The sequence below is a fragment of the Boleophthalmus pectinirostris genome, unplaced genomic scaffold, assembly GCF_026225935.1.
Source record: "Boleophthalmus pectinirostris isolate CB_2022bp ecotype Guang Dong unplaced genomic scaffold, ASM2622593v1 HiC_scaffold_773, whole genome shotgun sequence".
In the NCBI taxonomy this organism is placed as follows: Eukaryota; Metazoa; Chordata; class Actinopteri; order Gobiiformes; family Gobiidae; genus Boleophthalmus; species Boleophthalmus pectinirostris.
The window spans coordinates 1-13,028 of record NW_026571508.1 but is presented as its reverse complement, the minus strand read 5'-3'; the positions used below and the strand labels follow the sequence as shown (position 1 = coordinate 13,028).

General features: G+C 35.9%; 2 protein-coding genes across 2 annotated transcripts; both read right to left on the bottom strand.

Annotated features, from left to right (window-relative positions):
- Window positions 1–3,785: 3,785 nt before the first annotated feature.
- psmb3 (proteasome 20S subunit beta 3) lies at window positions 3,786–6,275 on the bottom strand. Its single transcript, XM_020939857.2, has 6 exons — window positions 6,118–6,275; window positions 5,273–5,457; window positions 4,806–4,913; window positions 4,309–4,486; window positions 4,045–4,139; window positions 3,786–3,960 (listed from the first exon to the last, which is right to left on the bottom strand). Exons 1-6 carry the CDS (start codon window positions 6,118–6,120, stop codon window positions 3,912–3,914), a joined length of 618 nt encoding a protein of 205 aa, XP_020795516.1. The 5' UTR covers window positions 6,121–6,275; the 3' UTR covers window positions 3,786–3,911.
- A 754-nt stretch (window positions 6,276–7,029) lies between these two features.
- Window positions 7,030–10,650, bottom strand: cwc25 (CWC25 spliceosome associated protein homolog). The gene is made up of 9 exons (XM_020939873.2): window positions 10,490–10,650; window positions 9,837–10,009; window positions 9,132–9,368; window positions 8,983–9,052; window positions 8,698–8,843; window positions 8,522–8,594; window positions 8,063–8,262; window positions 7,492–7,659; window positions 7,030–7,415 (listed from the first exon to the last, which is right to left on the bottom strand). Exons 1-9 carry the CDS (start codon window positions 10,505–10,507, stop codon window positions 7,304–7,306), a joined length of 1,197 nt encoding a protein of 398 aa, XP_020795532.1. The 5' UTR covers window positions 10,508–10,650; the 3' UTR covers window positions 7,030–7,303.
- Window positions 10,651–13,028: the final 2,378 nt, after the last annotated feature.

The following is a 13,028-nucleotide window of genomic DNA, read 5'->3' as shown; positions in this document are numbered from 1 at the left end:
TTTTGGTTGTTGGCCTGCACTTTTTTATGAGATTGGGGATCTGAAGTTACAATAATTGTCTTTATTAATTGTCCTTATGGTATTGTGCTAAACCAATATTCTCATTTATGCTAGTTTCTCAGTCCAGCGTCCTGTTAACACATTTGTGAAACAAGTGGGTTTTGAACAAATAGTACCATTTTTATGATTAAATAAAAAACTTTTGGGACAATAAATATTTGTAATCCTGCTTTATCTTATTCTAATTTTATAGAGTATTATTAAAGTCTGCAGAGGCTTACATGGCTGAGTTTACACATGGTTGAGTTGCACTTACAAAAGCTAGATTTTGTGTATTTGTCAATATCTAAAAGTAGTTATAACCTACATGTTTCATTCAAGTTATTTATGTAAAAATACAATATAATTATGGAAGTTTTTGTTACCATCATTTTTATAATTTCATACAGTACTTTTATGAAGTGTGAGGTAGCATTCTCAACACAAAACACATCCAAGATACTGAAACTACTCCACTCATACACTCATTTGAACAAGCATATTGAAAAAGGACCTTTGAATGGTTAAGAGAATTGTCATAGCATCAGTAAATTCTGAATAATGCCACACAATAGAAAGAATAGGAGAAACCGCTTTTTTTTTTTTTTTTTTTTTTTGAGAATTAAACATTATCTTGTCAATTTTTTCAGTCTTTGTAGCGCAGTGATTCCCAAAGCGGGATCTAGGGACCCCTGGGGGCCCTCAGAGGCACTGCAAGTGGGCTTCCTAAGGTCTTCCACACAGCAAGCATAAAACAACAATAAATTTGATTTGACATTACATCATTTATTTGCTTCATTTACTACTTTAAATCAGTATTAAGCACAAAGACATAATATGCACTCTTAACATGTACTTTTGAGAGGAAAACGAGGGAATGACTGCTCTAGTCAATACCCAATAAGCAATACTTTGTTCTGTATTAAAGGTAACTGTAATCCAGGTGTGCATGTATTATATTTAGTTAAACCACGTTTCATTATGCAATTGATTGACTCATGTGTTTTAGATGATATAAATACAATAATAAACAGGGCCAGGGACTGGGCATATGAGGAGCAGTGTGAATGGTCTTACAAGTATCCTCACTTCAAACTCCACCCCTGCAGCCAGAAACCTGCACATAACTGATTATTGGCTGTAATTAGGGCAGTCCTGTGTGATGTATAGTTCTTGAAATAGCAGTGGCCACTAGAGGCAGGAGTGTATGTTTATATTTATGGCTACCTGCCTGACACACTGAGCAGTTTTTGAACTTCCAGAGGAAATACTTTGAAGAAATAGACCATTTCATCACCTGGCTCCCACTGGACGCTGCTGTAATGCCCTGGGCTGCACTGCTGCATAGAAGCACTAATGAGATAGAAGAGGAACACTTTTGTCCAGATGACTGTTCCTCACATGTGAAGTAAACAGTGTGAAAACGCAATAAAACAGGAATAAGTACTAAATAAAATGTCAATGCACACATTTAAAACACATTTTTAAAATATTTTAATAATGCAAGTGCAAAGGGTAACAGTTGGAGGTGCTTTAGCACTGTTGACGCCTGGGCCTCTCCTCTGCTCCTCCACTATGGCTGCTCCTTTTGGGTGGGTGGATGTGCTCCAGGAGACACAGCTCCTCTCGTGCTGGGAAGAGTTCAGAGGACAGCTCCTGCAGATTCCTGGACAGTTTCTCATTTTCTTCGTCGGTTACATCTTCACCAACTTCAATACAGGTGGTTTGAGTGTCCATTACAGGTGCTTAAGTTTGTCTTTAAGCTTCTCATGAACTTTATTGATGTATGGCAGCTGTTGTCAGAGCAGGACATTATCTCGCACTGTAATGTTATAGAGATATCTAATCTCCTTGTACACACAAACGTGGCTTTCCAGATCTTTCTCTTTCTTCAACAGAGTAGTTTTCAGATCTTCTTCAGGTCAAGTCTTTTTCATTTGTCTTTTTTGGTGTCTTGTTAGTGACTTTTTTGGAGTTGGCAAGCTCTGTACTGTAGAATTACACAGGTACCAGATCTCCTTATGTACTTTGATTTGGTCTTGTACGTGCTTGTCCTTCTTGTGAAGAGTATCAGAGTTTTTGCAACTTCAAGTAATTTTCCTTGCCAATCCTCTCCTGCTTGTGGTCCATAGAATTGTAAGCTTGGTCCACTCCAACTCTTCACACAGCGCCCTGACCGCGTATTGTCCTCCAGGGGTGGAAGTTCCTGGATCTGGATTTTTGGATTCTTTCCTCACAGTTTGAGGAGCCCTGGGAGACACCAGCTGGGTCCCCTGTGGCTCCTGAACGCCCCCTGTTGGTGTGGGGCAAAGCAGAGCATCCAAGTCGAAATCCTCATCGTAGAGGTGGGCGTCGTCCTCTGAGTAGTCGACCTGTCCATGTTTGTGCGCATGTTCATCAGTGTACTGAAAAGTTATGAGCCAAAACTTTTCTCTTGAGAACACAACATAGGCAAAAATGGGACATTATCTCCATGGTGATAAAGAATTCTATCATTGGCTTTACAGAATCGAGAAAAAAGTTAGAAATTAACTATTGAATTATTAATAAAACAATACTAATATTATTGATTTATTTTAAAAATCAGTTTACATCAGGCACTAAAAATGCATCAGTATCCACCTGTTAAGGGTTAAGTTAGTATTTATGATCACCTGCATTCATCTGTGTTGAAAATATGTGTGTTGTATGTGCATCCTTATTGTAGGAGTAATTTGCTTATTTTGTTTATTCAGAGATTAGTTTATTGATTTTGTTTGTCATTTAGTTTACTAATTTCGTTTTATTAATTTGTATAATACATTTTTGCTATGTTAATATTATGTTTGCTAATTTGTTTAGTCTAATTTGCCTTATTTACCTTAGCACCTTATCTGATTTGGTTTAATCTGTGGGGCACCTAGGGGATAAAAGAGGGTGGTATAGCAGCACCAGAGTGCACCTGGGTGAGCCTATGGTTTTTACCAGTCGGCAGGAGAGGCAGCAAGTAGACCTGAACATGTATTCTTGTTGTTTGCCTGTTAAAAATGGAATAAATCTTGGAAAATGGTGCTCTGGATATGGACACTGAGCTTGTATTACTTTAATGCGTAAACCACATACCCATGATACCCAATGGTGGTTCATTGAGTAATGTGTAGTTCCAAGTTTGCTCACTGCTTTTGTTTGTTAGTTTTTGTTGACAAATAGTCACTTCACTTATTACTTAGCAAACATATTTCAAATGTTTCTATTTATTCTACTTTTGATTTGTCAGTTACTCATACTATAATAAGGTTTCATAAGGGTTTAAAATAACTACATTTTGGTGACTGATGTGTCTTTATTTTAACATCATTAGCAATGAATGGGTTGTGTTGGTTTAGTACTATTTTCATATTTTCACATGTGCATATTTAAAATTTAGAGAGAAAGTTACCCACTAGTCCAGTGATTCCCAAAGTCGGGTCCAAGCCCCCCTGGGTGACCTCAGAGGCACTGCAGGGGGGCCTCTAAAGGTTGAGTCTACATTGTTACTGAGGTGCTCTGTATAATCCTTGGATAAATGGGAGTTCTCTACAGACTGGGAATGACTCTTGTAGAATATTGAGTCATTTCCTTGGAATAGAAAGAGTTTGTACAACCACGTACAAATCTGTACACCACTTTTTCAAAGATCCATTTAATGCAGTACTACGTTTCTAATCTAAGCCAATTGTCTGCAAATAAGTTTACTATATCTTTCAATTCAAGAGTATGAAAAGCAATTTAGCTTAAACCAATTTATTTATTGAGCAATAAGAAAAAAAAAAAAGACAATACAAGCAACCTTTCTTTTTTTTTTTTTTTTTTTTACAAAACCTATATGTTGATGAACAGTGGAGAAAGAAGATCTAGTCCATTCTGGCTTTGAGAGTTCTGGTGGTAATCTTGTCCTTTTCACTGCAAATAAAACAAGAAGAAAATAGTTACTTGACATTACTATGTAAAGTGATCTTGTGCTGAACAGGTTTTCTCTGTACTTACATGACGTGTACAACTACCCCCATTCCAGAAATAGCATCTCTATCCACAGCATTGAGCATGGCCTGGGAAATGGTTTCAAACAAGTCATCGGGTTCCTGAAATCCAAACACGAAGTGATAAGCTAGACAAACCAATAACCAACAATAGAAACAATAAAATGCAAAAACATCATTCTGTTTTCAATTAATACCAAAAAGATTTTCTAATAAAATTTAAGATAACTTCTTCACTTCGACAACTAGCAGTACTTGTAGTAGTACTTACCATATCTGGCTCCCACAGAGACTCACACATGCCGTACATTTGCTCTGAGCAGGTCCCGCTCACCACAAAGTCCTCAGTCACCATGGGACAGCCGATCAGGTCCAGAGAACAGATGAAGGGCTCCATGGTCTTAGGGTCGAGTCCCGCGATTACTGGCTCAATATAGTAAGGACCAAACCTTTAAGAAAAAAAATGTAAAGAGCTACAGCTGTTTTCAAGCATGTGCTGCCCATATGTGAGGAGGACCATTAGTGTAATGCTCCTTTAATTACATAAACAGTTAAAAGTTTTTTCAAGTGACTTGTTCATGACGTATACTATGAACAAGATTGAAAAGACACATTTACCATTATTTAACTATGATACAAGGACCAAACCTGGAAATACAATGCCAAAGCAGTTTATATTATATTCTGATATACAAGTAATAACAACAATGCTTATTGCTAAATCTAATAAAGATCATCTGGCTGCATTGTATGAAACACATGACTCACCGTCTTTCATACAGAAGGTTGGACACCATGCTCATGAAAGTCTTGGGCTTGATCTGACGACCCTCTTTCAGCTCGTAAAGGTTAAGTCTGAATTTTAGTCTCTGAGCTCTGTAAAAAGACAGCAAAAGCTGCTCATCCACGATTTGTTTCAACACAGGTCAACTGTGGCAAGTAGAACATACTTTTTTGATTAAATAAAAATAACAAAACAACTTAAAATTGTATGGAACTAGTGCAATTTTTCTTGCTGAATAGTGCAGTAACAACATATCTTGTATCTGAGTATTGATTTTAAGTTAATTCTTGCAAAGACTTTAAGGACTTTTGTGTGGAAACCCATTCATTTGTATAGCATGTATAATTCAAAAATGTAAAGGTCTGTATTATACATGCTAGAAGACAACAGAGACAACATCCCCCAAAGTAGCGTTACATTTGATGATGCAACATTAGGCGTAGACACTTACACTGTCTGAACATCAGTGGCCAGTCCAGCCAGCCCAATAAACAACCTTTCCCCCATTGGAAACACTTTCTGAAAGTCTGTAGTGACCATCTGTGCCTGGATCCCAAACCTCCGGTCTGCTGCGATTGCCACACAGTTCTTCCCTCTCATGGCCATCACAGCCCCACCATTATATGACATAATAGACTGTGAAAGAAACGAAATATCATTAACATCAGGCAAATAGCTAGTGAAAAGGTCTGTGCAATGGCAATTTATTAATTTTGTTCGTCATGCTATATTTTTTCCAAACTAAACCTGATCTTAGTTCGTACTAATGCTAGATTCAAACATTATGTCAGTAACCAAAGTTAGGTAGAGGTACATTTAGCTTTAGGCCTCAAGCGGAGGATATCCTACCATAAATTGTATTTTGTAGAATATTTTTTGAGTTTTAATAAGACTTTACATTTTCTGTACTATAAATATGTACTGTATTCTAGCATAATAGAAAATAGTCACTTATTATGATGTGTTGTTTATAAAGTATGTCATGCAGTGAAGTAGTAACCTAGTCAAAGGAAAGCATAACATTCAACTCTGTACTAATATAAGCAATTTTACGCATGCTGCTGTGAATGATCCGCTAGATCAACCTAAATATTATTTTCACATGTAATTTATAAAGACGAATGCCCAATAATGAATGCACAATAATGATACAACAGCTCCATATAAATATAATGACTAGCGCACGAAAAGATGCTCGGTTGCTAGCATTATTAGCATGTGTAGTTTACCGAAACTATTAATATTATCCATGTTAAACTATCTATAATAGAATTAAACATCAGGAATGGCTCTTACCATTTTGGCAGGTGTGTGTTTTGTTCCCTATTACTAAAATCCTGTTTAATTTATGAGTTTTAATGAAAGGCTGCAGCTAGCATTGGAGAGTGACTACACGATTTAGAAATAGGTAAGTAAATCTAGCCTAATGTCAAACGTCACTATTTTGCTTGAAGCTGATTGGACAGTTTATAGAATATAATTTGTGATTGGAGGAAAGATAAAGTAGGCAGGAAGTAACGATGAGTGTTGGTAGTTTGGTTGCCGCGTGCTAAACTGAAACCATAGAAATGAAACCGTGACACCGTTTGATACCGGTACACTCATTTGTAGATGAATAGATTAAAAACCATTTTAGTTGTTTTCATCATGTTCCATTATAACATTTATTCATAATTACCTCCGCCAAGGAGGTTATGTTTTTGCCGGCGTTTGTCTGTTTGTTTGTTTGTCTGTTAGCAACATAACTCAAAAAGTTATGGACCGATTTTGATGAAATTTTCAGGATTTGTTGGAAATGTGAAAAGGAAGAACTGATTTCATTTTGGGGGTGATCCGGAAGAAATCCTGGATTCTTGATCACTTTGAAATTTTAGTTAACATTGTGGTAAATGGGGCCAAAAAAATTGTTTCTCAATATCTCGGTTAATTATTGACCAAACCCCATGAAATTTGACTCAGGGATGGACAATGGGATCCTCTTTCATATTCCAAAGGCTGATCCGGATCTGATCCAGAAGACTGATTTTATCGCAATTTATATAAAAAATGGGGGTAGTCCTTGGCGGAGGTCTGCGCTCTCTGAGTGCTTTTCTAGTTGGATATGGTAAGGCCACAGTTATTGTAACTAAAAAATAATAGCTTTGTTTAGGTAATTTCTGATCTACTGATTTTGAAGAGTGGAAAATATCACTTCTCAATAAGACAAAACTGTTTGGACTATTGTTTAATTGCCAGGAAAATTTTCAATACTCAATCATTATTACAACATCAAAAATATATGGCAAATGGGTCAAGTAACATTACTCTGTACAAAGTTGCAATGGAATTACTACTAAAAGTTAAACTAAAAGTTTGTACAAGAAACAGTTATCCATTAAAATAAGTAAATGTGCTTTTAAAAATAAAGCCAATCCATGATAACCATCCATCCCTGCAGTAAAAACATATGGGTAGACTGAATGTCAACTCATTGTCTGTGTTTTTATCTCCTCATGAAATGGTCTTGAGAAGCTGCAGTTCTTTGAATTGAGTGGATGTTCCTTTTCACTCTGTCTTCCAGCGAGGAGGAAGCAGCACTCTCCAGTTTCATGTTACTGGAAAATAATTAGAAGGTGAGTTATTTAAGATGTGAAAAAATAATACAAGCATATCAAAATAAAAGGAACTTACTGAATGAAGCCAGCATGCTCTTCGCGTTTGGTGTTTTGCTCCCGCTGTTTCTCCCTCTCATCTTGTTTTTTGTATCTTTTTACATTATTTTCTCTGTCTTCTTCTCTTTGTTTGGCCTGGTCCATCATAACTCGCCTTTTACGCTCCAACTCATCTGCAGATAGCTTCCTGCATAAAATAAAATGTACTGATGAAGACATTATTATATTCTGATTAACTATGCAATTATCAATTATTTTTTTAAGGATAGATGGTGATCACAAAAAAAAAAAATCTATTATCAAATACTACTTGTAAGTAATTAACCAATTATTCTATCACCAATTTAGTGCAATTAAATTATTGTTTATAGGTTAACAATAATGTGCTTATTGTATTTAGTGATTTTATATAGATGGACAATAAAATCAGACAAGGACAGACTTGCAGCAGATAGTTATACACTGCATAAGGAGAGTAGCTTCAGTGCAAATTTTCAGCAGGTGAATATAATTAGGCTTGCAGACCTAATCAGTTCAGTTCGTGCTCATTACGTTTTACTGACTATATTGTCATATTTTATGCTACTTACTTGGAGACATGGTGGTTGTGTCTTTGGTAGCGCTCTTTCGGTGGAGTGGGAGCTCTGGGATTGTCTCGTCTGTCACTTCTGTTGGAGGAGGAATGGTGGTCCCTGTGGTTTCTATGGGGTGATCGGGAGCGACTTCTTTCTCGCCGTGAAGAATGATTTTCGTAGGAAGTCGAGATGTGATGACTTTTACCTGCTGGAAGCTGAGGAGAAAGATCTTTTAGTTTACTGCTGATGGGGAGATAAATTCACCAAAAACATCAAAAAGGTGATATATAAGTATGTTTTATCATCTTTTATTGAAAAACTTTTTCTAAAAATATTTCCAAACAATTATCTTGACAAACTAAATTTACATGCCTCAACCATGAGTAATTATTATTTATTTCCAGTTATAACATTTAATGTTTTTTCTCATTATTTAGTGTGCTTTTCTGCAGCACACAAAATATATTGACTCACCTGTAATCCATAGCCTGGTAGATGGTGACCATTTAGCTTTTTATCAGATGAAGCTTCATAGTGTGAATGGGATCTATAAAAAAAAAAAAGGAAGAAAAAAATGTATTATCTCATTGGTATTATACAAAGTTGTATTAGCCACAGCAGTAATAAGAAGCCATGGTAAATCCCATTACTTGTGTTTTCTGTCATCCTCCTCATCTGAGCTTGAACTGGAGGTTCGTTTCTTGTGTTTCTTCTCCTTTTTTCTGTCTTTGTCTTTTTTCTCTTTCTTTTCCTTCTTTCTTTTCTTCTTCTTGTCTTTGTCCAAATTCTGACGAAGCTGCAAAACAAATATTTTTTTTACTAAGGTGTAAAAAATTGAATGGACTGTACACTTTTCATATTCTTTATAGTATCAGATTTAAAGATGTGTGTCAAAATATGAATAGCAATCGAAACATTATAATTACAATACATACCATTTCTTTGATTTTCTTCATCTTTACTGGATTAGTCAGGACTTCTCTCTTCTTTGCCTCTTCTCTTTTCCTGTACCAAACACATTGTACTACATTAAATAAACAATAAATATTGATTTCTAACTTTTCAACACTATGATCTTCCTGACCTGATTTCAAACAGGGGGTCCTCTCTGATCTTGGCAGCCATGTCGAGTCCGGATGTCGCTGTGTTTGGGTTGAAGATGGAGCCGGGCAGGAGTCCAGTCTCCATGGATGGGCCGCTCTCGGGGTCAGCATACTGGTCAGTGATCTGTTTGTCAATGGGACGACCCAGCAGGTATTCATCTCTGGACACCTGGCCGGCAGGGCCTTGGTACATCCAGTCCAAGCGATCATCTTTTTTTCTGAAAACAAAACAAGGTTGAAAATATATCCTTGCCGAGTTCTCCTATACAGTAATGGAAAATATTATAGTGGCTCCCATGAATATACAAATAAAATGGCATGTTGTTTTCAGTTAGCCTAATACTAAAAAAGATGCCAAATACAGAACATATACTGATTTTACATTACATTGTTTGCTATTGAATCTCTGACATTTTGGTGACGTTTGCTCACTAATATAAAGTTTTTAATATTCGATATCACGCTCTACTCTACTAGTTCATAACGTAACATAGTCTAAAAAGCTGCCAAGTACCAACTAAATCAAATCAACATTGGTGGTGCGTGAGTGGATAAAACTAAATGGCAAGAATACAATTATGAAATGTGTAAATAAATTGATAAATTAATCATACATCCATAATCTCCATAGAAATCTGTGGGGAATATTTGAGAGAATAGAGTATGCATATTTAAAATCTACTAACTTTATAGCCCCTGTTTCTTCTGCATATCTCGTCATTTCTTCTCTGGCTCGTTCCTCTTTGAGCTCCTTCTGAAGTTCCTCGATCTTTTTGCGTTCAGCTTCATGTTTCTGCTCGGCTTTCCAAACCCGCTCAATGTTTTTCATAGTCTGGGGATGCCAGCTCTTTTTCAAGTTCTGTAGAAAGACATTTCATTATAAATTAATCCAGTGTCTGCCATTAATAGAAGAGATTATGTTGACACCCTAGATCACAAAATATCGCCTATAGTCTAAACACAAAGAACTTGGACTATTTTTGCTACTAAATATCACACTTTCACCCATTGGATTATCATGAACATTTAAGTACTGGACAAACAGGCCTGCGTAAAGATTAAGAACTGACAATAAGCGACATTTATACAACACGAATATTACATTAAATTCAAATTATAAGAGTTTGTGCCACCATATTATCCCTCGAATCTATAGGAAACACTATAAATGTATCACGATGAATAACATAATACTCTACATTGAAGTATATTCCAGCTGAGCACAGGTAACAACCACTATATTAGACTTTTTCCACAGTATATGAGCAAAACATTGTTAGCAGCAGCAATTAGCATTCTCTCAAATAAATGTCGTTTTGTGGTTATAAAACAAACTTACCAAATCACCACCCCCCATCTTGATTTAATATTCGATTCCCCTTCACGAAGAATATAAATAGTAAAAATGGCCTTTAAATCGTCTGAGTTAAGACTGTAAAAAGCCAAGAACGGAAACGATCGCCGTGTGTTGTTCTTCAGCTGTGTTGGACAGGCTTCCGGTCTTACGTAATTCCTTTTCCGGGATGTGCCAGAGACGTTAGTTATTTCAATGAATGGTTATTTTATTTTTACATTATTATGTTTTAAAAAAAATAGCGGCAGGGATTGTAGATAATGAAATTATTTTTAAAAAAGAAAACAAAACGATTTTACATATCGTAAATAATTACATATTTAGTAGGCCTACATAATTAATTAATTATTTAAGTAGGCCAAAAAGATTCTAAATTATACATTTCCCTCATATAATACTGTATTAGACCAGGGGTTCTTAACCTTTTTATCCTATGGGTCCAACTTAAGTAACATATCAATGTATTAATACATTCATATTGTGTAAATATATAGAATTATAATATATTAATTGTGTGGCTCTCAAGGACGTCCTTGCAGCCCTTATGGTTAAGAATCATTGTATATAATTAGACTATTTTGATTTAAAACACACCAACACATCTGGTCCACGTATTCAGTAAAGGTTTATCTTTTTATTTATTTCAACAGTGTAATTAATACAGAACACAGATTAAATACATATTATTACACCATGGTGTTTAACTTAAAGTTTATTCAAAAATAATGACTACAGAAAATAATACATTGTTCATCTGGCTCTACTGAACAACATTTAAAACATCTATTGTAATAACACTAAAAAAAAACAATAAAATAATATTATTCTACGGTATAAGTAATCTTTTTATCTCATAAATTCCCACAAAATTGTAACTTCAACATTGTAAGCTGTAGTTGTGTGCTGGTTATAATGCCTATATCAGTGAATATCTTCTATTGCTTTCTACATTACTATTTATGGATATGTTTTAATGCATCTAATTAAACTAAAAATGTATGAAGCCTGTCACTAAAGTTGCCTATAGTTTTATTGAAAGTATTTATTGTATTAAAAGCTACTTCACAAATAGTTTTCAAGTTTCTGCTAGTCCTAGGTTGGATATGTCAATCTGAACAATGGCTTTTAATCAAACGTGTTGAGTGATAGGATTTCCACACTGTATCTGCTGACAAAAGTAAAATCAACCTGACCTCACTTGTGTTCATTAGTCACAAATATATCCATTTTGGAGACAAGTTTTGCACACGAAATGTTGATGTATTTTTGGACCATGTGGTGGCAGTAATCCTAATAGTGAATACTGTTTCATTGAACAGTGGCTAGTAGAACTATGGAGAATTATGCTTTGAAACAATTGGGATTTTGTTTTTTGTCACATATCACCTTATTCTGGACTCATAGTTTAATGGATGTAGTTTTAAATCTCATCACTCCAGGTGAGTGGACACAAAAGCATTAGAAGTTCAGGTCTTTGGTTTCAGCAGCAGCTTTAAGTGTTGACAGTGTGGATCGGAGCGGTGTTTGTAACAAGTCCCTGTCATCGACAAGTCACAACAGACTTCACGGCTGATTTCACCCAGCAGACATTTCTCCTGAAATCTATCATTGATGGTATTTCCTGTATGGCTTGTAAAACAATATTGTTTTTTCATATTTCATTTTTTTAATAATCTTTCCAATCACAGCAATGTGCCTAAATTGTCAAGCACACCTACAGTTGTGGTATTAATTAATAAATGTTGCTAAATTTTCCAGTGTTTTACCAAATCTAGCACAGTAGCTTTGCACAGCAGTTTTATTCTCTGGTCTATAATTACTTTACTTTAATTGTTTGCTTATAATATTAAATATATAACATTTTTTTCAGTAAAGTCAAAACATTTCATTGTAAACAAGTCATAAACCATTTTTATGTGTCCTCAGTCTTTTAATCACGGATAATAGCAGCTCTAGCAGCAATGTCCAGCAACAAGCTGCAACTTCTTGCTTGCTTTACTATTTACTATTATAGCAAACACAAAGAATCATCTCAATGTGCTCTAAACTCACATTTGTTACAGGAAATCACCTTTTTCTTCTAGTGACTTCATACTTTCCTAATCTTAGCTGTAGTGGATGTGATCTGCCTCCCTCTGTGTCTCACAGGATAATCTTTTAGCCCTTAAATGCTTGTTTACAGATATTACCCAGACTGCCCTGTCACTGCAGAGTCTGGCTCAGTCTTCAGCTTCAGTGTGGGCTCTGGCACGTCTGATGCAGACACGTTTGGAGCAGGCTGAGGAGATGTAGCTGCATCAAAGCCCTTCTCTCCGTTCACCCGGTCCTCCCCCTCTCCTGCAGATGTATGTGTGCGCATGTGTTTGGCCAGGTGGTCATTTCTCATGAAAACTCGATTACATAAAGGGCAGGATAACTTCTTTGCTCCTGTGTGTGTCTGTAGATGGCGCTGCAGTTCCTCTGAGCGTGTGAACCTCTTCCCACAGAACAGCCAGTTGCAGACAAACGGTCGGTCTCCGCTGTG